Raw genomic sequence first — 23,338 nt, forward strand, 5'->3', positions numbered from 1 at the left:
GCAAGAAAAGAAGCCAAACACAAAACCTCTGGAAAAACCTATATAAATGGATTTTTTAATACAATAGCCAGATGTATCAGAATACTCTCATGTGGATGATTATAAATTTTATTTAATTGCAATGTGCAATTCACATCCACTACATTAACCATTCAGTTCCACACATTTCTAATATGGACTTAAAACAGTTTTCTATTGTAAAAAAAAGACCATTTAAAGACTATTTAAAACACATTGTAAGTGACAGCTCATCTAATTTCACCTTATTATTGTTGATACCACTACCATCTACCATCCCAGTATGGTTTAAAAACTGGAACAAATCAAAATAGGTGAAGCCTTCAGATCTGCGAACTGCCCCTTTAATTGACAGGAAGAGGCGATATAGCTGGGATCCCTGATCTGCGCATGCGCGGCGGGTATCCTGGCAGAGGGGCGGCGGAGCAGGGAGGACGAGGCTGGATGTGGATTCTTGGAACGAAAATAGGTCAGTTTTTGCAGTAAACTTTGTTTGTGAGCACCAGACGCCAGTTAAAACGTCGCTGTGTAGCGGAACCCTTTCTCGGATCCTCCGAGCCTGGTTAACGGCGTCTGAAGATGAAGTCTCCCGTTAACTCGCATCCGCGGCTGGAGGCGCCCTGATTCGAGGGATCATCGACGCTCGTCAGTTCGTGGGCCGCTATCAGAAACAGCGCTGTTCCAAGAATGGAGCCGCCCTAAATCCCGAATGTAATTCCCAGGCGCCGTTCCGCTGCTCCTGTCGTCTGTTCGGAGGGGCGGCGAGGCTTTGTTTGGGATGTTTCCGCCCCTGGGGATCTATTTAGGGTCGCAACACGAGCAGGATTCCCGTAACACCTCCGCCGCCATTGGTCACTGTCACTACGGTCAAGGGTGGCTCTTCAAAAACACAATTACGGACTTTAGAGTGGAATAAAAACCCTCTTTTAACCTAAAAACCTAACCTTTAAGCATGTTGAAAGGGGCTAGCCATGTTCTCACAGTATAGTTTATTTTCCAACAGGAATTTCCCTAAATTGATAATGGTGGCTGACATCAAGTAATATGTGTTGCTTGGCAACAGCATATTAAAATGGTGCTGGCTCGGTTTCTCAGCAAGTGTTTTCCTTATTCTAAACTCAGCACAGCAACAATATAATGCGTGTGACGAGTCTTCACTTGTGCCAGACTCATTTATTGTTGGCTTCAGAGCTGTGTCTTAAAATGTGTTTGCTTTTCCGCAGATTAATTCCCCCAAAGAGCGGCACCGCAATGGGGAGTGGTGAGTCTCGTCACTCATGTTATGCGTTTGACTCATGAGCAGAGGATTTCACACGAGTGTGTCATTAAACTCTTGAAACTGGTTTCTTTCCCTTTGCTGGTGTGTTTTTTCCGCTCCAACATAATTGGAAGTGACTCTTCAGGTTTCCGTGTTGACTTAGATTCTGGTTTATCGTTTGTGTTGCTGTTCTCTTGACTATGTATTCTTCCAAGCCTTGTGCTGGTCACAACCCCGAGTCACACAGAGATTATTTATTACTTTAGTATCACCGCAGACATTTCTAGTGGATGTTGTGTCTGTAGTTTCTGTTTCGACGTGTAAAACAGAGGCCTACTCTGTCTGTTTCTCCAGTGTCTGCTATCTGGTCCAGGGATGGATGACTAAATCAAAGAGGCTTTTGTTTTATCCCGATCTGTGGCCACTAGTCAACACTCTCCTCAATAGGCTGTGATTCAGTTCTCATCTCTCAGCTTTTTAGTCCTTTCCGGGAACCCGTACCACACAATTATCCCTTTCAATTGTTTGCCCTTCCCATTTCCCCTCCATTATCCCACCGGCTTCTATTGCCACCCTTTGCTTTTTTCCATGGCCACGTTAATTCATGCAAATATTTTTCACACAATCATTTCGACATCCTCTCCCCCATCTGCCTCCCAGTGTTCCTGCCTGCGGACGCGGCGCACTCGGTGCTGCGGCGCCTGCGCAGGGCCAACTCTTTCCTGGAGGAGATGAAGCAGGGCAACATCCAGCGGGAGTGCCGCGAGGAGATCTGCACCTTCGAGGAGGCGCGCGAGGCCTTCGAGAACGATGAAAAGACGGTGAGGGCGCGGGAGGCACAGGCGCCCCGTTTGTTCAAGACCAGACAGCACGGACACACTTGCTCATTTTCCAGTCCAAAAGGCTAATTTATTAATGCCAAAACGATAACTGACAGAGTAACAATATTGGCTTAATAGCCACAGTCAGATTGCTACAGTTACGAAAGCTACCACTGTGCGTGACAACATCCAAACATTCATTTAAGGTGCAGCCCTGCTGGTTTCATTTGTCCAGTAATTTAATCCCAGAGTGGTTGCCTGTGGAATGTGGGTGTTTTTTCAGGAAGTGATGACTATCAGCAGGAAGAACAGGCCAGTGCGCGCTCGGGAAGAAGCCATTTTTCCTTTGTCAAACTATTGTGAGGGCCCAGAGAGCAGAGCACACAGATGGACGTGCGGCATCACGTGCACGCTTTTGTCGAGTTGTTGTTGTCCGCTGCTTTTGTATCGCTCTAATCCAGACGGAAAACACAAACCGTACACACACAATGCTGCGTGGAAACGACCTAACGCACCGTTGTGTTGCAGAGACGATTCTGGGAGGAGTACGTGCGGGAGAGCAGCCCGTCCGGAGGGCTGGAGACCGTGGTCGGAGGCATCCACTCCCTCTATCTAATCGTGCCGCTGCTGCTGGTCGTGCTCATCATCACCGCCGTGGCCGTCACCGTGTGGCGCTGTCACTCGCGCAAGCGCACGCAGCGCAGCCCCGGCCTGGGAAACTCGCACCACGACCAGGTCCTCTCGGTGGTCTCTATGGACCACTGGGGGAGGGATTACCCACACGGCGACCAAACAGAACTCAGCATCCACAGCAGCCCGGCTTATGAGCTGGCGTCGGTGAGAGGAGGCGCCGGAGACCCACCGCCATCATACGCAGAGGCGGTGGGTCACGCTGACGTCCACATAGAGACGGAGCCCCCGCCACAATATGAGGATATAGTGAACACCAGCTCCCCCCCTGTCAACACTGGGAAGTAAGTGTCTTATTTCCAGAACCGCACCGGGAGCGCCGTTCTTCAGACGTCACCATTCCGCACACACAGGAACACTTGCTCAATGGAGTCATGCAACCTTGGAATTTGCACTAACCTTCGACGTATCCGTGAGGAAAACGGTAACAGGAAACAGGAAATGATATTGCAATACCACAACCAGTCAGCCACTACTCTTCTTGAATTGTATCCATGCTGTGACAAAAAAAAAAAAAAAGTAGCTCAAAGGAAAACTAGGTAAAAATGTTAAAAGGAAGGAAGTGTGCCATTTTTTTTAAACTGAGGTTTTTAATTCTTGCGTATATTTTAAATATATATCACATATAAACTGAATGTCTCTGACAGAAACTGACAAATAGACAAACATGTGTCTATTTTTGACTGGACAAGCTGCAGCTGTGCTACTGCACCAGCAGCACGCAGCACAAGCTATAGGAAATTTTCATTTTTACACCAACTAATAAGGTTGTAGATGCTCTGTCCGGTTGTTAGACTACATATTTAATGATGAACTCAGAGGTGTATTTAAATTACATCATTCTTGTGTTAGAACACTGATAAAGTGGCAAAAATAGCCTGGTCACAGAGGTGAGGTTGCTAAATTAAACAGGGCCGTGGTTAAAAAGACAATTACTCAAAATAAGAAAGTCTCGTGAAGGTTAAAAGATCACATGGTAGCATGTTAGCATCTTCCTTGATTCACTGTTGTGATGTTTTTGCACCAGCACTATGTGCAGCTAATTCATTTTAATAACTCCACGATGTGCCGAGGTTCCCTGGGAGAATGTTGATGTACCTATAGTTTAGGGCTTTGGTTAGGAAGGATGGGCTCAGGGTTCCGGTTCCTTGGTCCTCACTCTCGTCTATTTAAGCCTACTTTGATAACTAGCTGCAACTCTTAAACTAAAGTGCTAACATGAGTCAACACTACCAGAGCTGAACTCTGAGGAGGTTTGGCTCTGGTGACCTTTCAGCGATCACCTTTTCCAGGCCCATCCTGTCACGTTTTCAGAGTCTCCCGCCAGCCTCGGTTCAGTTGTGAATATTTGATGCTTCAGGAGTCGCTGAGGAGTGTTCGCAGGCGTGTCATGTGACTGCATGGTGTTTCAAGCAGACCTTTGAGGTCAGCTCTGGCTCCGCTGGCTCACATCAGAGCCAGCTAGAACTGTGAAATTCCTGTGAAAAACCTCCTGTTGGATAATTGTACTCGTGTCACACCCGATCCCATCCTGAACACAGTAAACGAAGGAGTCTTTAAATAATTGTAAATGTAAGCGGAGAGGAGTGATGCTCTCTGGAACATGGAGCAGAAATGTTATCCGAAGGTAGATGTCCTGTACCTTTCACTATAAGCATGTGTAGCTATACATAAATGTGAATATTCTGTGTGGAAACAAGTTAGTTTTGTTTTTAACTGCATAGGAATGTTGTGAATTGATGCTAATCTCTGATAGCTGAAGAGGCGGGTAAATGAAGGCACTTTGCGTGGAGCTGACGCGGGTCTGGTTGGAAATATCGCTGCACTCCTCTGGAGAATGACTGCTCATTTCCTATATGCACATATTGAAAGCCAAATATTGGTCACGTACCGATACCTTACATTTCCTGTCTGCACCTCAGACTGAGCACGCACTGTCGTTCTCCGTCTCCATCCTCAGCTGACCTGTGAGCTTCAGCACTTGAGTGTAGCCATTTTTCTGCAGGTCAGTTTTAATGTTGCAGTCTTTTTCTGTTTAACAGATGCCTTATCAAAAGATCTATAAATTACATGCAAGGGAACTTGATATAAATTCTTTATGTGCAGGGGCTTCAGTTAATTTGTATTAAAATGTAATAATTGCTGTGTTTGCTCCTTATTTACCGTGTGTTGGATGTGAAGAGTAAAAGAGATAAACCTTGATTTATGATTATCTAAAACAAAAAAGCGACGCTGTGGGAACTGTAAGAAAATATTTATTCCATTTGACCTGTTAAAAAAGCTCTGCTGTCAGTGACCCACCCTGGCTCGTGTCCCACTGGTTCCTGACCCAGGGAGCAGATATTGTTGCTCTAATGAAGCAGTGAGTCACTCATTAACTACACAGGAGGGACAGTGGAGAGGACGCAGGCCTCTGCAGGGAGCAGGCGCTCACGCACACATTACAACGGGGTTTGGCCACATTCACACTTTCATTTCAAAGGGAAGACGAGAGGATTCAAGTAGAGAGCGTCACCCCAGGAGAACCAGGATGTGGAAAAAGGACCTTAAATCACGTCAGTTCAGAAGACGGCGATGGAAGAAAACGTGATGGATACAATTAAATCTGGCAAATACGGATTTCAACAAACCTCATTTTTAGGAAAAAATCTACAAGTGCACAACAATATGATTACAACGGTGACTCGACAAGGCAGGTGGCAATAAATAGTTCACTCCATTAGAGGACGAGTCGTCCCCACGCTGACGTGTGCGCCCGTGACCACCCTCACACCCACTCTTTGGGGTTTCGTAGAACCTCCAACATCTCGGCCTCCCGGGACCCTTCGGCAGGCTCGTGCATGTACTCCCACCTGAGGACAGAGCGCCGGTGTTACCGGGCAACGCAGACAGCTCATTACTGTGACGGCTGTGGTGCTGTGTTTACCTGGCGGTGAGGGGGAGGGACATCAGAATGCTCTCTATCCTGGAGCCCGGCGTGGCCAGACCGAACTTCACCCCCCGGTCGTACACCAGGTTAAACTCCACATACCTACAACAGGAATGTGACACGCGGTTGAGTTCGTGGTTTTCCGAGTTTAACATGAGCAGGCACACGGGTCAAAGGTCAACTGGGACCTCACGGATGCTCACCTTCCTCGTCTGACCTGCTGCCAGGCTTTCTCCTCCTGGGTGAAGGGATCATTGAGGTGCTTGTATACGATGGGAAGGTAGCAGGGCACCACAGTGCGGGCGCAGCTCTTCACGAAGCTGAACGCCTCCTCCTGGCTCGGCGAGTCCAGGTCGTCAAAGAAGATCCCCCCGATGCCCCGGGTCTCCCCTCTGTGGCGGACGTAGAAGTATCTGTCACACCTGGGCAAAAAAAAAATCATGTAAAAGCAGCGTCAAAATAAACCGATGGATGAATAAAAAGTTATAACAAACTCGTATTTAAAGACAAAAGGAGGATGTGGCGTCGTTTTTAAACTATCATTTCAACTGGCTAGAAACTGACCACAGCTCCTCAGATGCTCTACCAGATAAACCACACCCGTTTCTTCATATCCCCGTCCCCAGTGCTGGTTATTCACCGGCCGCTGTCATTGCCTCAACGGTTTTTCTGCAACTTCGGACTTTAACGCACGGACTTCCTCTTATCACGATGTGTCTGCGAGGCTACACCCACACGCAAAGCAGGAAAAAAGACGGGCGTTACCAGTTCTTAAAGTCAGGATAGTACTGCGGGTGATGCTGGTCACAGGCCTCCTTCAGGGTGTTGTGGAACAGAAAAGCGTCATCTTTATTAACGTAGACCGGAGTCAGGTCGGTGCCCCCGCCAAACCACCACTGCCGGGAGCCTGGAACACAGAGAGCCCGGCGGGAAGGAAACAACAGTTAGCTTTGACTCCATGGCTCAATGGTGTCTGACACCAACAGGCAGCAACTCACCGTCCTCCTCCTCGATCTCAAAGTATCTGTAGTTGAAGTGCACGGTGGGGATGTGGGGGTTCTTGGGGTGAATGACAGAGCTCACGCCCATGGCACAGAACGGCAGCTTGCCTGTTAGAACACACGTGTCCGTGAACGCAGGTGAACAGAGCCGCTACCAAAAGCTGCACAGGTGAACTGGACTCACCGTCTTTCCCTTTGAGGACCTTGCCTCTGCTCCTCATCTGCTTTGCGGCCTCCTCTGTCAGGTATCCGGACACGACTGAGACGTTGACCCCAGCCTTCTCGAAGACCTTCCCGTCTTGCATTACACAGCTGATTCCTCCGCCACCTGACCCACAGTTGAAAAGGTTACTTGATCAACACCTGAAGGGTGGATTCGAGTTCAGCCTTCTCACCTTCCTTCCTCTGCCACTTGTCCACCTGGAACGTCCCCCCGTCCACCTCCTCCAAGGCTTTGCAGAACTCGGCCTGGGTCTCCATGATCAGCATCTCCATCTTGGTGCGCATCTCCCCCTTGTTCTCCTGCAGCACACGGGCATCCGTCACCGGAGCGCACATGAATCCCCGACATCTCTCCAAGATATCGCCGTCTTCGCGCTTCTCCAGTGCGGGTTGGGGTATTTTCGTTGCCATTTCAGCTCTTTGGAAGTGGTTAGCGTTGGCCAAGAATCCCGCGACTGCAGCTCCTGCCGCCAGTGCGGCTCCACTCAGGGCGAAGGCTCTTCTGGTTCGTCCGCCTGCAGACTTCCCTGCGGTCCCGTGGGACATGAACCGTAGCCCGGAACCCCTGGAAAACCATCTTATTCCAGGTAGCAAAGGCAGTGACGGGCCGTGACTCGGGAATAAGGCTGATGACAGCCCTCCTGTACTAACAGTCCCATTTAAATGTGAAACTAAACACCGTTTCGTGGTTGTCCGAGCGGTTTTGGCCAGCGCGCAGAGCACGAGGGCCGCCATTTGTAAGACAACAACCGTTCTGGAGTCGGCTGGTGTCGCAATTACTGCAGCTCTACAAACATTATCAGAACTTGTGCTATCAGTCACGTTCAACACTGGTTTCAAAGGGCGTGTAGCTCGCCAGCAGTGACAGAGGCATTGTGGGAAATGTGGTTCTTCGAGATGAAAATTGTTAGGTTCACCCTATAAGGAAGTAGATACCGAACGTCATGACCCAGAATGCATTACGCTAAAACGAAAGTTAGGTCCAAAGTCACATGATGCATATTTCTAAAGTAACCTACGCGGAAAACCCCCCCAACAATATTAACAACCCATAATTAACTTTATTTAATCCACGTTAAAAATACGCTTTTGATGGTGGGGAATTGTTCGTAAATAGTGGTCTAAGCTTTAATTTAATTTAATTTAATTTAAAAATTATCTGTAAGTGCCAACTACACATGGTTTTTGATTGAATAACATATCCCTGTTAGATCAGGATCAAGTGTTTCATTGCATTGAAAGTGATTCTGATTTCCCTCTACATCTTTCCTGCTTTCAACTGTTTTCAGCATTATGAGGGGAGGACCTTTATTTTTATTAGGGTACTGGATCTGCCTGAGTTTGCGCTGTACACGCATCTGAGATGCGCATGCGCAAGTGGTAAAGCGTGTTGCAGGTCTCCATGACGACGGCTCTATTAAACCTTTTAGTGCTGTAGAGGGACGAGAAGCAGATTATGTGCACAGGTGCTGCAGACTGTCAGCTAATACGTGGGCCAGTTAGAAAGATAGTAATGAAATAACACTTTAGCTCAACAGAAATACTAAACGTGACAACCTGCGTGGCGGTGAGTGAACTATAAACATATCCCATTTTTTGTGTTTTAAATCAATGCAGTCTTTAACACCCTTCCTTCCTTCGGGAGTTATGCGCCGTGGCTATTTACCCTCTAAAATCTGCCGTTGGAACGAGGTTTTTAGGCCGTTTTACGTGTTTAATTCGGACTTTTCGTCACTGAAACTTTTCGGACTGAAAACCGAGCCATAGTAAGTCTTAGATGTACCAATAATTTCCCACATGAGAGAAAACTGCGTGTTTGTGACGGTAAAATAAGGACAAATGTGCAATTCCTACACCGCAGTACACATTTATACCCAACAGGCGGCGACATATAAGTACTATATACCATTAAAAACGCTGCATAGAGCCATACCTCATATTTTCCTATTTGATTTAAAATCAATTAAAACTCTTTAAATTAGGGGACAACCAATGGGCTCTGGCTTATATTGACTCATGCCACTTTCACCAGGCCCTGCTGCTGATTTGGCAGGAATCTCACAGCAACCCTTCCTCAGGGGTCAATTATGAGCGAGCTAGTTTGCATAAAATCCCAGGAGGTGTACGAGGACGACTTTGAGAAAGAACTGGACTGGCTCATCAGCGAGGAGAGTCGCAGCGAGGACCAGGTACGTCAGCTCCGTCTCTGAGCTTCGACTATCATGTTTACCACCGTTTATTACGCGAAAGGCGCCTTAGCGGCTCCTCAGCTGAAGTAGAGTTGAGTTACCAGAGCTGGCACATCTCTGTGTTTGCATGTGAAACCTGCTCTGCTGAGCAAGAGCAGCGTCGTGTCACTGTGCCACTAGTCCGTGCAATATTGATGAACGCACTTATTCACGTCACTTATCGCACCGTCACACCTATTATGGGTTAAGTGATGACACTGTTCATTTGATAATGAAAGTGGCCACGCTTGTTAGATTGAACCTCCAGGGGGGAAACTGAAAGCGGGATAAAACTTTTTTTGGTCTTCTACCCCCCACCACACACACACACACACACCACACACACACACACACACACACACACACACACAGGGGTCTGATTATGAGGACATAGAGGCTGAAATCGAAAAGGAGCTGGTTCAGGATGACAAACTGCAAAAAAGGAAAATAATCCAAACCAGAGATAAGAAGAGGAGGAGCAACAAAGGAAAAGAGATGGAAGAAGAAGAAGAAGAGAGGTGGCCCCCGCCCATGGAGCCTTTAGAGTGCGATTCTGACAGAGACAGCCCTGGAATCGTCCCCCCTCCCCCGGACATGAACGACCGCACTGATGAGGAGAAGAAGTACGTCCTGGAGAAGATCCAGCGGGCCAATCGGGAGCTGCAGGACCAGGAGGCTCCAGATCTGACGAGGCGCCGGCGGCTGCATTTTAAAGACAGACTGGTGGATCTGGTGGTGCCCCCCCCACAGGCTGAGATGGACGGCAGCAGCAGCGAGGTGGGAAGGAGAGGTGGGGAAAGAGAGACATCGGAGGCAGAGAATGATGTGTCGGGGAGGTTCTCCGAGCTGAAACTCTCCCCCATGGAGGACGGTGGAGGAGACGCAGGGAGCCTGGTGAAGGACAGCAAAGTTCTGGTGGAAAAAGACGGCAAGTTCGATGTGGTCAGCCTGAACAAAGCGGACAGCCAGGGACTATTCCCCCCCATCCCAATCAAGACCAGTAACTCCTCCAGCTCGTCATCGCCTCGCCTCCAGCAAACCTCCAACATATCTTCCTCCTCTTTAACTCATCTCGGTGTGTCCCAACTCACACAAAGTGCCGATGGCTTCCGAGTCCCCCGACCTCCAGCCCAGGCCCGAAACAGGCCCAGCTCAGCGATGCACAACCCGAGAGGCGGCCAGAGGCACAGCGTCAGGCGACGGGTGCAGTCGGCCACGGGCACAAACTGCCCCGCCACCTTCACCCTGTCGGCCCAGCAGAAAGAGCTGCTGCAGAAGAGCCAGGAGAGGAGGGCGAAGCTGGCCAGAGAGGTAGGGAGGGTGCCCCCCGGGTCCGTGCTGACCCAAACGCTCGTTAATGTTACTGTTTTCATGGCACAGGCAGAACAGAGGAAACGGGAGGAAGAGGAGCACAAGAGGCAGGAGAATGAGCTGGCCTTCAAGGCCTGGCTGGTGAAGAAGAAGGAGCAGCTCCAGGAGGAGAAAAGGATCCTCCGAGCCCAGGAGATGGAGAGGGTGAGCTCTCAGGTACGATAGGCAACTGTCGCCCTCTGCTGGCTGTAAGTAAGAGTGCAGCTCTACCTACAGCAAGTGGACTCGGACTGTTCCGGATAGTTGTCCTCTTTTAAAAGCCGTTATTTAATACAGTTTTGCCCGAGTTTCCAGAAAGAGCCCTGCGACCCACAGGAGTCCTTCCGGCTGTGGCTGCAGAGGAAGCAGCAGCAGCAGCAGCGAGAGAGGCAGCTGACGGAGGTGAAGAAGCTGGAGCAGGACTGCGGCCACCTGCTGCGCAGCCGCGAGGACTGCGAGCGCGCCTTTAAACTGTGAGTCCAAGCTCGCCTTCAGATCAGAATCAGCTTTTAGACCTTTTGGAGCAGCCCGGGCATCATGTTCTCCGCACGTCTGTCGTAAACCAGGTGGCTCAGGCGGAAGCGGGTGGAGAAGAGGGCGGAGCAGCAGGCGGCTCGAGAACACTCCCGCCGGCTCGTGCTGGAGGAGCGGCGCGCGCGACGCACGAGGGACCTGCTGTGCGTGGAAGACAAACCGTTCAGGTTCACCGAGCACGCGGGATACCGCTTCTGAGGCACGGTGACCCCGGTGACCTTCGCCGAGCCAAAGACTCCAAAAATGCAGTTTCCGCCCGCAGCGACCTTTCCCGGGAGTTGGACCGTTTGAACTTTGGATGCACTTTAGCTCTTCTTTCAAAAACAGGAGCTTTGATATTGCTGTTATTTTCTTGTTTACCGCAGACAGAAGAGACATAAATAAACATCTACAGCTGCGAATATCTGGGCTGTAGGAACGCGGAGAGGAGGCAAATGGGGTTATTTTATTTCTAACTTTGCTCAGTTATTATTTGTACTATTATTTTTTATTAGCTTTTTTTCCACCTCAGAAGTATGACTCTTAAAAATTGTTTATTTTGGGAATTTGAACTTTAATGTCAGGATTTTGGGGGCCAACAGGGGAAGCCAGCTCATAATTCCATTTTGAGTTAAAAAAACAAACAACTGAATTTGGAATTCACTGTAAGAATTGTAAGCATCCCAGTCGGTGTCTAATTAATCATCGAAATGATTAATCTGTATTACATTAATTTAAAAAAAATAAAACAGTGCACTTATCAAAACACATTTAATAAAAAAAAGTTTTTTTCCCCCACGTTGAATGGTAAAAAATTCTAAACGCCTGCTTTGATGTGAAATCCTTTAATTTACGGACACACACAACAGAACCTTTGTGTTCTACAGCATTTCAATTAAATAGCAGTGAAACAAGAGTGGCTAACCTGGTGAAATGACAGGCCTTTACTCTCCAGTTAGCAAATTAACCCTTAAAAACAACAAAAATATAGATTTACAGTGCATGATTCCTTGAAACAGGAACAACTGACATCTTTTATGAATAAAAGTTCCACATAATAAATGCAGACAGCGGCGGCGGCAGCCGTCTGTTATTAAACATAAATTAAAAGTCAACTATTGTCACATACACAGTGAGTCAGGATTCTGCTGTTGCTCAGAGCTGAGGGTGCGAGGCGTGATCGCACCAACAGCACAAGCAAAAGTGGAAAAATACTTTCAAACTGGCGCTCCACATAAAAAAAGAGTAGTATAATGTTAGAAATACGTTTAGAGAAAGAGCTCTGAACATGGTTCATGACGACTGACCTCATAAATTAAAGTTGTGATGTAATTTTCTGGACTATCCTGTGCAGTGAAGGAGAAAAATAATGACTCTTTGGCCTCTGTCAGTCAGTGAAATGTGTCCCTAATATCATCTGTCACCAGAAGGAAAGAACTATGAACCAGAGGAGAACTCAAAATACTGGCATGTTCAAAAACATTAAAAAGAAACCCCTAAAACAACAGTACAAACACTGGCTTGTTCTGATCCAAAGGTCGTTTCAATAAATAGTTACAAACATGTAGAAGAGTCTGGAGGGAGAAGGTGGGGAGGGGGCTGAGGCTGGTTTAGAGTTCATCTTTAGGGTTGATGCTGAGGCTCTGACCCCACACAGCCTGCGTGTCCAAAGCCTGGATCACCTCGTCCGCCTGCAGCCTCTCCTGGAACATCAGGAAACAGGCGATTCTCAGAATAATCATGAGTAAAGTCGCCACACATCTGTGGGGCGGGGATCGGATGCTAACACACAAGTTACACACACGCGAGTTGCAGCCACATCATTTAATAAAGCAAAACCGCACCAAAGAATTATTATTACACAGTCTCAGAGATTTGTTTTACCAGTTCTCTGAAGAGTGGGTCCAGAGTGAACCACAAAGCGACAGCACACCTCTGTCCTTTGGTGACGGCTCTCACCCCGTGTGGATTTTCACCTCCTGATGAGAAACCCACCATCCTGCCGCACTTGGGCTTCACTGACGCCTGGAGAGGAAACATCAGGGAGCAGAGTCAGGACTGTAACAGGAGTGTACTGTACGCACCCCTTGCATGAGTCCTGCTGGCTCAAGTAGCAGGCTGACTAGCACTCATGTGAATGTGTGTGTGTATGACATGATGAGAGTCTGCTCCTGTCGGTTTAGTTGTGGGCAGAAACATTAGAGAAGTCTCACCGTGACTGTTTTGGCATCCATTTCTGTGAATATGAATTCCCCACCTTCAAAATCTCCATTGAGATATAACAGTGCACTGAGAAGAAATAGAAACAAAAGCATAAATGATCATTTCCAAGGATAGTTTAGTGAAATTAAAGGTACAATTCATAAACAAAGAATTTAACATATGAGGTAAAGTACAATCAGCAGCATGAAGGGGTCAATTTTCTATAAATTAGTCAATAAAAGCGTAAATAAGTTGCAGCTGATGTAATTGAGACCATCTGCCACTAGAGGGTGCTCGAGGGTCATTTATAGAGCTGGAATCAGCCAAACCTGTCTAGCATAATATGTTTTTGTAATCAAAGAAAATAGGCACAGGAAATCTGGACAAATTTGAAGTAAAGCTGTGATTTTTCACGCTATTAAACTGGTGATAAAGAACTTACCTGTAGTCTCTGTATGTGTATGCTGGAGGCTCTTTCCAGCACTCGTTGGCCTCGGGGTCGAGCAGACAGTTGTCGGCGTGGATGGGATGACTCAGGTCACTTCTGTGGTCCTGCTGGCCTGTGGACACACAACGAGTCAGAATCAGCCTGGTGGCACAGTAAACATGAACGTTCCTGCGTGTCCCTGTGTTGTTTACACTAAACTATCCCTCCACATCTCTTATGTGCTGCAAATCCACTGAAAATGACCTTTTTTTCACTCATGTGACAGAAAACAAAGGGCGTTGGTGTTCGGGTGTGACCTGTGATGGCTGTCCGGCACACCAGGTGCGTGTAGGAGAAGTGGAGGGTGGAGTTGAGCAGGAAGTAGGACTCAATGATTCGCCTCGCACGCTCGCTGATGTCATAGAACAGGCGTGCGCTGCTCATGGGCACTCTGCCCTCGTAGCCGTACTGCAGGAACACAGTCATGCAGTGAATCGATGCTGCTGTTTTGGTTTTTTTAAAAAGGTTGTTTCTCTAGCGAGGAGTGTACCTGTAAGGTTTTGAGAACAGTGGCTCCTTCAAACTTTTCATTTGGAGTGTGAGGAGACATCCTCCCTCTGTAACCGTCTCCTGCTACGGTGACAGCCTGACAGGGCAAAGGACACATTTTGAGGTTACAAATAAGATTAAAACACCAAAGACTCGTGAGGGAGAGGGCCTCACGTGTGCCAGGTGTTTAAGTGCCGAACACTCCTCTCGGGTTATCACTTGATCCAGCAGCACTCGCTGGGTCCCGTTCAAGGCTGCAGAGTTCTGCACCAGCTGCACGCCGTCATACAGCAGGGGACCACCTTCACACACCAGGGAGCACAGTCACAAACACAGATCACGCTGACTGTGACCACTTTCTTGCCGCCGCTTGCCTTCTCTGAGCTGAGCGACGGCCCTGACTTTCTTCTTCTCTGAGATAGGAACATACTCCATCCAGCCGTCTGTACTGGAGGGAATCCTGAAGGAGCATGACAGAGAATACGCGTTTAACATGTGTAGATCACCTCAGAGAAATGAGAACCAATTGGTGTTTAACCTCACCGTGAGTAGTCGTCTCTTCCCCCTGTGCTGCTCCAATAATTCTACAAAAAAGGAAAATAAATATATAAGTGACGTAACAATGCAAAATAACATTGCACTATTCGGTTTTGGCCACAGGGCGTCGCTGTTTACAGAGAAAACAGTGTGTCAAATCCGTGCCAGACACCTGTTACCCTGCTCTGCCCCATTCAGAGAGAACTGGACCAGTTACCACATCCAGCAGATCTGCTCTTTATTAGCAACATCTGGACTGGCTTATAAATAAGTACCTTTTAAATGGCACCGTTTTCCTTCCAGTTTCACAGAATTAAAGGGCACCGGTCTGTCAGTGAGCCCTTACAGGCTGCTTTATAGCTACACATAAAAGTAAAGAAAGTCGTGTTCCATTACCCCTTCAGTGAATTCCACACCCATGGTTCCACTGCCGATCAGGAGGAGCTCCAGTTCCTGCTTGTGCCTCCGGAGGTACCACACAGCTTCCTGTGAGCGTAAAAAGGTTTGTCAGAGAGAAGCGAGGCCGATCCTTTCCTGACAGAACAGTGAAGGAAGTAAAGACCTTTCGTGCATTGAAGCACAGAAAGGAAACATCTCTCCCTCTCCTCTCGCTGCGCCTCATTGCCGACGCTAATGGAGCGTGCGAGCCATGAGCCATCTCTGTCTGGTGACAGTTTTACTGCGGCTCCCTGAGTGACGCAGGAATATGGTTTTAAAGGAAGGCAGCTCCCTCTCAGGTCAAGTGTGGTAATAATGCCGCTGAGGTGTAACATAAACTGATGAGAGAAAACACTTCAGAGGCCAACAATCATAACAACAGACCATTTCCAACTGAGAGGATAAAATACAGGCAGGTACCAAGCAAATCTGCCGGCTTCGCTACAGCCCTCAAAAATAAACCAGCGTACTTTTATTATATTTAATGACACTATGAGCTAATAGTGAAGGGCTGCGGTAGGTCTGACCAGAAGGCCTGGTTAGACTGGTTTAACTTAGGTCGGGTAGCATAATCCCCCGCTAGACATCCTATAATCATTTAAAGATAATAGGCTGCAAATAACATCTGCATAATGACAACACCCTCCCCCCATTATTGGTGTGCACGTTAACAGATGGAGCCTGGAGACAGTCTTGAGGGCACATAAATACAGCTGAATTAAATTCCATCGACAGAGGTGAAATAAATGTAAAAGTTCGTGACTCAACACAAAACAGGCACGGCCACATGGGTGGCGTCCACAGGAAGTGAAGTCATAGCTGAGGATGATGATGACGGCTCGGCGTTTAAAGAGGAACTGCCTGCCGGACCGCCTTTCATACAATTGGCGACCTGTTCGGTGCCCCTCTGCGGGTGCTCTGACACCACTTTCCCCCAGGCTGTGGCCAACGAGCTCCCTGAGGCTGGAGCGGGAGAGGAGAGGCGACGTGCCGAGCAATGACTGCCTGGTAAACTGACTGGAGGAATGTAAACAAAGAGCTGGAAAACACAGGTGTGAGCTGAAACCTGCAGTAATGTCAGGTCACGTGTTCCCAGGACCACGACGGGCGCCTCGCCGGGGAGGCTGTGTAAACGGTTCAATTCTCATTATGCAGTGGATGAATGGAGGAGTTCATTTTCTGTCGCTCGCAGTGTTTCAGTTCTAAAATCCCAAGACTGAGGGGAGGAAATGGCTTCTGAAACACCACCGATGCAGCAGAATTTGGGTTGGAAGCGGAACAAGAGAAAAGCAAACTCTAAAACATCAGCGCTGCCAACCAGGAGTGGCAAATCCATCCAAGAAAGTCAGCAAAACACACTGAACACACACCACAGTCTGCATCTATCGTCTCGGTTACACGGCCCTTTAAAAAGGTGCGTTATTCACGCACGTGGCTCGGAGACATCGTGACATATAATCCAAACCGTCGGCAGCAGGTACTGACCTCTCTGGGCTCGCCATCGTGTCCCAGCGCCCCTCTGTAATACGCCACGTTTTCCGTCACAAACTCCTCCCCCTTGTGGAACAGCAGATAGGACAGAGCAGAGCGCAGCGCCTCCTCCAGTCGGCCCACTGTGGACACAGGAAGTTACGCCTGGTTTAAAAGTCTTCGTAAGGGTTCAGCGACACCAACCTGCACCGTATTAACCAGCATAAAGTTAAAGTTGGGCTGGTTAACCCTGCCAAGGTTAGACATGGGTTTAGGTTAAGGTTATGGTAAGGGACTGTTAATACCGGGCCTCATAAAGGAAAGTGTGTGTGTGTGTGTGTGTGTGTGTGTGTGTGTGTGTGTCACTGTTTTTCCACTATCTTGATGAAAGACCTTTTGTCCCATGATGGTAATGAAATTGGAATTCAAACTGTGGCACAAACATGCACGCACGCACGTGCACGCACATGCACACACACACACACACACACACAAATCTTGTTAATGAAGTGGGATAATTAAGCAAAAGAGACAGCCAGTACCACACAACCAAGATCCAAGATGCATAAAGTCAGTACAAACACACAGTCCTCCCAGATCCAGAGCCTCTATGTACTGATCACCCCCCCCACACACACACACACACACACACACACACACACACACACCTGAAAACAGTTTCTCTGACACACCGCAGCTGCCGAGTATACGCAAAATCCCTTAACTAGCTCATAAAAGGCACACGGTTACCCAAAGACTTCCTGTCTTGGCCTGGCGTCAGACAGCGTTTCTGCTGCCATCAGCTGTTCCCGGGTCAGTACCGGCCCGGTGTTTCCGGGTCAAACACCGAAACATCACTGTGGATGTGTTGAGGAAACGTCAGCAGCTAACACACCTAGCCTCTATGTACTGATCACACACACGCACACACACGCACACACACACACACACACACACACACTACCGTATTTGCACACCTTCGTTGGGTTTGTTGCTCTGAGGCAGCCCGAGCACGACCTTCTCCTGTGGAGGCGGCTGCTCAGAGGATTCACGTTTGCCTTGTTTTGATTAAAATGGCCTGATAAAAGACATTTTTGTCCCATGAATCTCCGTGGCAACGAGGAGCTCTGCGGCATTACACGGAGACCAACATCAGCAATAAGTGAAAAGACTGCAAATCAGACGGAACCGTGAGGTGTTTTAACTTCAGCCGCATAGTTAAAAAGGGCTGTTATGAATCAGCCCGTTGTCTGCGGGTTTGTGTGCGACCCATCATCGACCGGCTTTATTAGATCCACATGCTTATTACAGAAAACGCGGTGACCTCACAGCTGTTAAACACTTTGTAGTCGGGCCAGAAACGTCTTTATTTTATCTTTCGTCAACAGAAGACTTGAGGCACAAACACTGGATACACCCATATTAGAGAGGGATGCTTGTCAGACACTGTGGATCTGGTGATTGATTCCAATTAGTGAGCGTGTGTGTGTGTGTGTGTGTGTGTGTGTGTGTGTGTGTGTGTGTGTGTGCCTACCCTGGAAGTAGGCGAACTGAAGGTAGTCGTAGTGCAGAGGCAGGTAGTTCTCCATTGGCGAGAGGCGGCCCGGCCGCGTGGCGAGGTCCCGGACGCACTCGTGCTCGCAGTGCAGGACCTGAGTGAAGTGATCTGCACACACGATACATTTCTGCTCAAAGAAAGTTTGATATTGGCCTCGTCTGATTTAGATTACTGAGGTTACAAATGTAAAGACCTGCAGTGCTAACACTGTTAGCCTGGTTAGCTATAGATAATAATTCAACATTGCTAATTGCTAGCATACCTCAGTTTAAGTTGATTCAGTTTTTGTCTTGGATAAACTTGATTTTCAAGCAGTTAAATAAACAGAAGGAAGTAGCGCCCCCCTGTCGTAAGTTACTGGCACGTATAAACTGCACAAAGTAGATTTTCAGATGGTTCAGTGGAAACAAAGAGTAGCTGATCGCAAACTAAGTGGCAGATTTCTTATTTTCTCATTTGAGGTTAAGCTGGTTTGGCATTAAGGCCAAGTGTGTGAACATTAATGGACAGTGAGGTCACAGGAGCAGCTGCAGCACTCTTGTTGTCATGGTAACAGCAGGGACGTGTGTTGTTTCAGTTTTCAGAGGAGTTGAAAAAAGTAACCCCCCCACACACACACACACACGCACACGCACGAGGGGTTAAATCTATTGCCAAATTTAAATAATCACAGCTCACTAAATCACCGCACTAATCAACTTTAATCTCCGTTTCCTGCTGTTGGCGTGGCGAAAAATAACACCCTGATTATAAGTCAAATATAAACACGCCACTTCTTTGCTGTGTTTACGCAACTGGAGCTTTTATGTTGGAAATCAAACCCCGTTTAATGACTGGCTGCTGCGCGGAAAGGCCTGATTTATGTCCGTAACCCCACACACACACACCACACACACACACACCTGTAACGGTGAAGGAGGCTCCCGGGTCTCACCTGATATGACTTCATAGAGGCTGTAACGGTAGCGCAGGTAGTCGTAGCCCTCGAACTTCTGCGGCCACTGGCAGAGAGCGCGACATTCCACGTCTGCTTTGTAATACTCCACCAGGGCCTCTTCAAACAGAGCGACGGAACCCTCAAAGTCCCCTTTATCGTACAGCTTCACTGCCGCCGTGAAGGAGCGCTGTGTTGGAGGACGGGAGATCACGAAGGTTCAGCAACCCGAATGTCAACCTGCCAAATTCCCGGAAATACCTGATGAGGCCGGGCTTCTCTGTCCACAAAGTGGGCCTCCTGGACACCCTGCAGGTCTTTGTACTGCTCCAGGTTCTTGCCCATCTCCACGTGTTCTGGGTTGGCCTGGAAGTAGGTGTGGGCAGCCGCCGCCGCCTTGTCGGGCTGCTTCAGCTGAGGGGAGACGGAGGAAAGCCGAGTTGGTGGAGAGAAAGTAAAGGATCTCACAATCTCAGGACAGTATCAGGGTTTTCCTCGGTGAGTTAGATTTAGCGACACCTTGTGGAGATAATGCACACTGTGAAACCTTTTAAAGATTTTAAAATTTATTTAATTATTTATTTTCTTTAAATCAGCCTCCAGATGTTCTCCTGAAGCCTCTCAAGCAGAAAATATGAGGGTTCACCGAAACCTTTTCTATTCCTGGCACCTCTTTGGTTTATTTAGGCTTTAAAGTACAGAAAAACCACCGTTCCCACACAAATCTTGTCATTACAGACAGCCGTCTTTAATAATGGACAAACACGCCCACACTCCCTTGGTCCGGGGCCAAAAGGAAAAGGTGGACAAGAGACGCTGCTGGGAGGTGATAAAGTGCCGGCAAAGTTGATAATGGAGCATCTGATTAAACAACACATGACAATAGAGCTGTCCAAAACCTGTCAACCATTAAATGCTATTTTATCCTATTAAAGATGATTCTGTTTTGCTCAACAGCCAACGTTCATCCATCTGAACCATAACAAGGAGCCAATTCCTACACTTGAATAAAACTGTAGTCGGGCTGCCAATTTTAATTCTTTTGGCATATAAAGGAGACAAAAATCATCCAGAATTCTCCGAGTTTAGGATCGAGGGCTGGAAGCACTTTATTCCACGGTGCAGCAACTTGACCTCAGCGTCGCAGCAACATCTGATAGCGGTTATTTAAATCCTCCGTGCTTCCAACAGGTGCAAACCTGAAGCAGATCCCAGCTTCTGTCCGGACAGCTGTGAAGGTCAGCCAGAAACAAGCCTGGCCCAGAGGTTCTCAACACTCGTCCCTCTGCTCTGTGATGTCACAGTTCAGGAATTCACACTATCTATGATTTTAAAAGCTGGATCGGCACAATTCCGTCCTGTCAGAGGGGCGTCAGTGTGAGGCCTCCTGCATGTGGACGGAAAGAAGGAAAGAAAACAGCCAGCTGGACATTCTTGGCAAGTTCTGAGGCCAAAATCTTCAGTAGCTCAATATGAACTATGAAATGTCCACAAAGCATTGGGAGGGAGGCTTGATTTGGTGTGTTCACATCTTTAGTTTATCTGTTGGCATGTTTCATTCAGCCTCAAGACTAAAGAATAAGGTGGAACAAGGACCTTCTGTGGTAAATGTAGACAAAACGATCCAGGGTTTTGGGCTCTTCTCTCCATCTCTGCTTTGTGTTTCTGGTGTTGTGGCGTCGCCGTATCATCATAAACATGTACATCTGTGCAGAGCAGCAGCTCCCAGCCAGGTTGGTTCAACAATAGCAGCTCTTCCACCACAGGAACTTTTAACACTCACTTGGCATTTTGAATGCAGACTAAAAAAGAACCTGATTAAATTACCTGGAGGGATTAAACCTCTCCCAGCCCCAAACCGTCCTCCCAAAGGTGCCTAGTAGAGGGCAGAATCTGAAGTGAGACGCTAAGAAGCCGCAGAACCGAACACATCCGTCTCAGTGGATCAAACCACAGTACCCAATCAAAGTGAACGAATTTTCAGGAACTTTGAGTTGCTGGGGGAACAAAAACACACTGATTCCCAGTAGTAAAGGTTCCTGGAACTGTTGGTGAAAAAAGGGCCAATGATGTGGAGTCTCTAAAGCTCTGCTGAGATCAATCAAAGTCACAGTTCTCTGTCAGCCATGAGCAGATCTACCACATGAATGGGACCAGCGTGGGCCAGAGCTGTCGGTCAGGAGATAAACTGGCATTACAGGCGGCGTTAAGAGAAGGCTTCAGGAATAAACAGTGCCGTCTGAGATCTTTGCCAGGGTTGATCTGCAGGAGGAGCACTATCGGACACTTGTTCTCACTTCTCCTGGAAAAATAAAAGTCTGGAGGTTTCCAGGAAATCTAAGGCCTGTATTGAAAGATGGTGAAGTGAAAACATGTGCTCGTATAGGATTATTTAAAGCACCCCCCCCCCCCTCCCTCAGGATGAATGAGCAAGAATCTATCATGGGTTTAGCCCGAGATTATACAGTGCTCAGGACAAGAGCAGCTGGTTCCGAGAGTCCTCCCTGTGTGAGGAGGGGACGGCGGGCGTGCGTCAGGCCTGCCCGCGCTGGTGTGAAGGCGTCAACTGTATTTTAACCACGCAGCTATTCTGGAGCCCTGCAATTTATTATAATTCGCCCACACCGACAGGCCAACATTCACACCCGCCACTCACACGTCCCAGACTGAGCCGGGTCCCCGCAGGGCGTGACCTCTACTGTAAACTTCCATCACCTTTCACAAGACGGATTCCGTCACTTTCTGGCCCCTTTTCACTGCGACCTGCCAGTGTAGCTGCTGCTGAGGTCAGAGCGGAGTGTGTTTCACTCCAAACCCAATGTCGTACAGTGCACCTGGATGAGGTTCTTACGCCTCCAGTAGGGCTTCCAAAGTTTGCTTTATTTACTTTTTTATGCACCCATTTGTATGTAAGTAAATGTCTCCAAAATTAGTCAGAGCAGCACTGAATTCATTTCTATCTTTTGCATCACAGGTGGATTCAGGGAGGGGGCTTTGTTGTTGCACACATGCGGGGAAATACTGGCCCGAATAACACCTTCAATCATCTCCGACCTGCAGAGCAGTACAGCACAGTCTGTCCCTCCTGCATCGAAGGCATTCCAGATGAAACATCTGCATGTGCGATAACAGCTCTGGTACACAGCCAGTAACGGTTCCTGTAGGAGAAGGGGTCCCGCTCTCAGGCTGGGATGACTGATATGGATGATTGGAGGTATTTCTGCAGTGGGAATGTCCCAGCGTGCAGGACGGTCCAGCAGTCCGAGGAATGTTAAGGAGGCATCTCCAGATATAAGCACCTCAGGGATTTGGTCATCTAACAAGTTCCAGCCAGGCACAAATATTTATTGATGCACATCAATGCTAATGGACATTTTTCCTGTATAGCTGGGACATAAACATCTGTAATTAGCCCTGCTCTACCTATTTAAAGGTCATTTTGCTCCATAAAGCAGCAGAGGAACAGCAAGTCCACTGCCAGTGAAACCAATATTTACCCCTGAGGCATTTGTTAAGGATTTGCCCCTAAAAACAAGAGTAAACCTCGTGATTATGTGTCTGGTGGGTCAGGAAACGCAGCAGGTGCACTCAAACATTTCAGCACCTTTAATGTTTAAGGATGAGAAGTTTGTGCCTCAAAAATACGCTGCCTCACAGAGTGGCTCCCTTCTTCATCAACTTTATTTTGCGGCCAGTTGTAAATTATCGTCAACGGCAACAAACTTTCCCAATGTGGATGATGTCTCAGTGAATCGCTGCTTCCTGCCACTTAGGATTGCTTTGATTGACAGTTCAAGGATCTTCCAAGGAATTCATGGAGGCCTGGAAAACAACTCGTGACCGTTTTAGAGTATTTATATTGGACGCGAAATCCCAAATATGGCCACCCCTGTCTGGCCAGACATGGGCAGATTTTGTCTTTAAGATTAATTCTTTTGACTGGACTTGTCCAAACACACGAGTGAACCTGACAAAAATGCAGTGGCGAGTTGGTGAAGATGTATGTGGGGAAACATTACAGTCCGGGCAAATTAGCCTTCCCTTCACGTGTGCAGACCAAGTTTCATCGACTCAGCAGCTCTGATGGACAAAAAGGTGCTCGGCATGTGCTTACTGTACACACACAGGCCACATAATGTTTCCACTGTACACTGAAGGTGCGGATTAGTGGAGCCATAATCTCCATTAACATG

At 48.0% G+C, this 23,338-nt stretch overlaps 4 protein-coding genes across 7 annotated transcripts in view; 2 read left to right on the plus strand and 2 right to left on the minus strand.

Moving 5' to 3' along the window:
* The first annotated feature begins 368 nt into the window (after window positions 1-368).
* Window positions 369-4,930, plus strand: prrg1 (proline rich Gla (G-carboxyglutamic acid) 1). Its single transcript, XM_057037263.1, has 4 exons — window positions 369-487; window positions 1,242-1,279; window positions 1,937-2,097; window positions 2,626-4,930. The coding sequence occupies exons 2-4, from the start codon at window positions 1,270-1,272 to the stop codon at window positions 3,073-3,075; spliced, it is 621 nt and encodes a 206-aa protein (XP_056893243.1). The 5' UTR covers window positions 369-487; window positions 1,242-1,269; the 3' UTR covers window positions 3,076-4,930.
* Window positions 4,931-5,022: 92 nt separating this feature from the next.
* On the minus strand, window positions 5,023-7,789 carry cpox (coproporphyrinogen oxidase). Its single transcript, XM_057037257.1, has 7 exons — window positions 7,113-7,789; window positions 6,902-7,045; window positions 6,715-6,825; window positions 6,482-6,623; window positions 5,920-6,138; window positions 5,714-5,818; window positions 5,023-5,639 (listed from the first exon to the last, which is right to left on the minus strand). The coding sequence occupies exons 1-7, from the start codon at window positions 7,672-7,674 to the stop codon at window positions 5,555-5,557; spliced, it is 1,368 nt and encodes a 455-aa protein (XP_056893237.1). The 5' UTR covers window positions 7,675-7,789; the 3' UTR covers window positions 5,023-5,554.
* A 307-nt stretch (window positions 7,790-8,096) lies between these two features.
* ccdc181 (coiled-coil domain containing 181) lies at window positions 8,097-11,475 on the plus strand. 4 transcript variants are annotated; one of them, XM_057037252.1, is made up of 6 exons: window positions 8,097-8,506; window positions 9,018-9,128; window positions 9,540-10,478; window positions 10,548-10,694; window positions 10,815-10,990; window positions 11,084-11,475. In XM_057037252.1, the coding sequence occupies exons 2-6, from the start codon at window positions 9,027-9,029 to the stop codon at window positions 11,247-11,249; spliced, it is 1,530 nt and encodes a 509-aa protein (XP_056893232.1). In that variant the 5' UTR covers window positions 8,097-8,506; window positions 9,018-9,026; the 3' UTR covers window positions 11,250-11,475. The 4 variants fall into 4 exon arrangements, with proteins under 4 accessions (XP_056893232.1, XP_056893234.1, XP_056893233.1 ...); XM_057037254.1 differs by having other exon boundaries at window positions 8,098-8,506; window positions 8,972-9,128; window positions 10,548-10,682; window positions 10,833-10,990; XM_057037253.1 differs by having other exon boundaries at window positions 8,099-8,506; window positions 8,972-9,128; window positions 10,548-10,682.
* A 384-nt stretch (window positions 11,476-11,859) lies between these two features.
* The window catches only part of p3h2 (prolyl 3-hydroxylase 2), a 28,098-nt gene continuing 16,619 nt past the window's right edge, over window positions 11,860-23,338 (minus strand). Inside the window, exons 2-15 of the mRNA XM_057037239.1 lie at window positions 19,407-19,559; window positions 19,146-19,335; window positions 18,188-18,319; window positions 16,669-16,796; window positions 15,142-15,231; window positions 14,752-14,792; window positions 14,583-14,668; window positions 14,383-14,510; window positions 14,210-14,305; window positions 13,977-14,127; window positions 13,675-13,792; window positions 13,244-13,319; window positions 12,915-13,055; window positions 11,860-12,733 (exon numbers count right to left, since the gene is read on the minus strand). Of these exons, the coding sequence (XP_056893219.1) occupies window positions 12,641-12,733; window positions 12,915-13,055; window positions 13,244-13,319; window positions 13,675-13,792; window positions 13,977-14,127; window positions 14,210-14,305; window positions 14,383-14,510; window positions 14,583-14,668; window positions 14,752-14,792; window positions 15,142-15,231; window positions 16,669-16,796; window positions 18,188-18,319; window positions 19,146-19,335; window positions 19,407-19,559 (1,623 nt within the window). The 3' untranslated portion in view covers window positions 11,860-12,640. The remainder of the gene's footprint in view (window positions 12,734-12,914; window positions 13,056-13,243; window positions 13,320-13,674; window positions 13,793-13,976; window positions 14,128-14,209; window positions 14,306-14,382; window positions 14,511-14,582; window positions 14,669-14,751; window positions 14,793-15,141; window positions 15,232-16,668; window positions 16,797-18,187; window positions 18,320-19,145; window positions 19,336-19,406; window positions 19,560-23,338) is intronic.

Source organism: Takifugu flavidus, chromosome 7 (assembly GCF_003711565.1).
Source record: "Takifugu flavidus isolate HTHZ2018 chromosome 7, ASM371156v2, whole genome shotgun sequence".
In the NCBI taxonomy this organism is placed as follows: domain Eukaryota; kingdom Metazoa; phylum Chordata; class Actinopteri; order Tetraodontiformes; family Tetraodontidae; genus Takifugu; species Takifugu flavidus.